Source organism: Gossypium arboreum, chromosome 9 (genome assembly GCF_025698485.1).
Source record: "Gossypium arboreum isolate Shixiya-1 chromosome 9, ASM2569848v2, whole genome shotgun sequence".
In the NCBI taxonomy this organism is placed as follows: domain Eukaryota; kingdom Viridiplantae; phylum Streptophyta; class Magnoliopsida; order Malvales; family Malvaceae; genus Gossypium; species Gossypium arboreum.
Window position 1 is genome coordinate 30,998,978 of NC_069078.1, and position 2,179 is coordinate 31,001,156.

Below are 2,179 nucleotides of genomic sequence, written 5' to 3' on the forward strand. Positions count from 1 at the left end.
TTGTAACCAAGTGTGGCAATGGTTGTGGGCATGTATAGGATTGGATCCAATCGAAGAGCTTGGTACTTAAGCAGCCTTCATGGCTCACCTCCTCAGTTATGGATTCCTACCTGCCCAGCTTCCATTCACTTTGTTAGCTCAACAAAAGTCGGTTTACAAAACACTAAAATGAAACATGGATTTTTAACTTCAATGTGGCACGTTAGATTCGGCCATAACATCTGGGCTGGGTTTGGGGTGTTACACAGTGGGGTGGTCAGCAGCCACCGAGAGATCGTGGTCAAGGCAGGGGTGCAAATGGTATGGGCTGTGGTCGTGGAGCACCGGGCAGAGGTGCAAGTCATACTGAGGCGAGGCAACTGGCACTGGTTTATGTTGCACATCATCGAAAGGATGAGGATGCTCGGATGTCATTACGGGTATGTTCTTTATCCGTAATGTACCTTATACTGCATTAATTGATGTTGGGTCTACACATTCATACATAGCATGATCTGTATATTAGATATTGGGTTTTATGGCTGTAAACACTATGAGTGACATTATTGTTCTAAGTCCACTAGGCCAGTCCGTTCGGATAAATAAGATGTTTAAAGATGTTCCCTTGGAGATACAAGGAGTTATCTTTCTGGCTGATCTTATGGAGCTGCCTTTTGAAGAATTTGACCTAATACTAGGCATGGATTGGTTAGTTAAACATCGGGTAAGCGTGGATTGTGCCACTAAACGAGTTGTACTGAGAACTGAGGCAGATGAGGAGGTAATGATAATTGGAGAACAATGAAATTATTTGAGTAATGTAATTTCTGAACTAAAGGCCGAGAAATTGGTTTGCAAGGGTTGTGAGGTGTTCCTAGCCTACGTTAGTGTTTTAGATGTTGGGGACTCTTCGGTGAAGGATATTATAACAGTTAGGGATTTTCCCGACGTCTTTCCTAAAGAGCTACCAGGGTTACCTCCAGAACGTGAAGTGGAGTTTGCGATTGAGCTCCTTCCTGGTACAGCTCCAGTGTCCATCGCCCCTTGCAGATAGCACCGAAGAAGCTTATGGAGCTTAAGGCCCAGATTCAAGAGCTATTGGATCGTGGGTTTATCCAACCTAGCGTGTCTCCGTGGGGAGCACTAGTCCTATTTGTGAAAAAAAAGGATGGATCCATGCATATGTGCATCGACTACAGACAACTGAATAATCTGGCTATTAAGAACAAATACCCTCTACCAAGGATTGATGATCTATTCGACCAACTACAAGGAGTATTGATTTTCTCTAAAATAGATCTCCGGTCGGGGTATCACCAACTGAGAGTTAAAGAGGCTGATGTGTACAAGACGACGTTTAGGACTCGTTATGGTCATTACGACCTCCTGGTGATGCCTTTAGGACTAACAAATGCATTGACAATTTTTATGGATTTGATGAACAAAGTGTTTCAACCCTATCTAGATTAGTTTGTTGTAGTATTTATCGACGACATACTAGTGTATTTGAAGACTGAATATGAACATGAAGAACATCTACGAGTGGTTCTGCAAATTTTGAGGGACAAACAATTGTATGCCAAGTTCAGCAAGTGTGAATTCTGGTTATGTGAGGTAGCATTTCTTTGTGGTATCTGCTGAGGGGATTAAAGTTGATCCTCAGAAAATTGAGGTTGTTTTAGATTTGAATCAGCCTAAGAATGTGTTGGAAATTTGTAGTTTTCTAAGACTGGCTCAGTACTATCAAAGATTTGTAGAGGGGTTCTCACTGATTGTCGTGCCCTTAACTAAGCTGCTATGTAAGGGCGTGCCATTTAACTGGACTGATGAGCTATAAGAGAGCTCTGAGAAGCTCAAGAAAGTTCTGACTAAGGCCCCTGTCTTGATTTAGCCGGAGTTTGGGAAAGAATTTACTATTTACAACGATGCATCACATGTTTGTTTTGGTTGTGTGTTGATGCAAGAGGGTAATCTGGTAGCTTATGCATCTCCCCAGCTTAAGACCCATGAGGCGAATTACCCAACACATGATTTAGAGTTGGCCGCAGTGGTATTTGCATTAAAAATTTGAAGGCATTACTTGTAAGGTGAGAATATATCATTTACACAGATCACAAAAGCCTCAAATATATCCTCACTCAGAAGGAGTTAAATCTTAGGTAGCGTAGATGGATTGAGCTACTTAAGGATTATAACTGTT

The 2,179-nt window shown here is 41.9% G+C and overlaps 1 protein-coding gene across 1 annotated transcript; it reads left to right on the plus strand.

Annotated features, from left to right (window-relative positions):
* The first annotated feature begins 302 nt into the window (after positions 1–302).
* LOC108475178 (uncharacterized) lies at positions 303–1,033 on the plus strand. The gene is made up of 3 exons (XM_017777167.1): positions 303–419; positions 506–760; positions 818–1,033. The coding sequence occupies exons 1-3, from the start codon at positions 303–305 to the stop codon at positions 1,031–1,033; spliced, it is 588 nt and encodes a 195-aa protein (XP_017632656.1).
* The last annotated feature ends 1,146 nt before the right edge of the window (positions 1,034–2,179 follow it).

Excerpts from the sequence above, each read along its gene's own strand:
- LOC108475178 (XM_017777167.1), top strand. The coding sequence starts at position 303 with ATGGGCTGTGGTCGTGGAGCACCGGGCAGAGGTGCAAGTCATACTGAG. Across the intron at positions 420-505 it reads ATGCTCGGATGTCATTACGG|ATATTGGGTTTTATGGCTGT; the intron begins GTATGTTCTTTA and ends TCTGTATATTAG. Across the intron at positions 761-817 it reads GAACTGAGGCAGATGAGGAG|GCCGAGAAATTGGTTTGCAA; the intron begins GTAATGATAATT and ends TCTGAACTAAAG.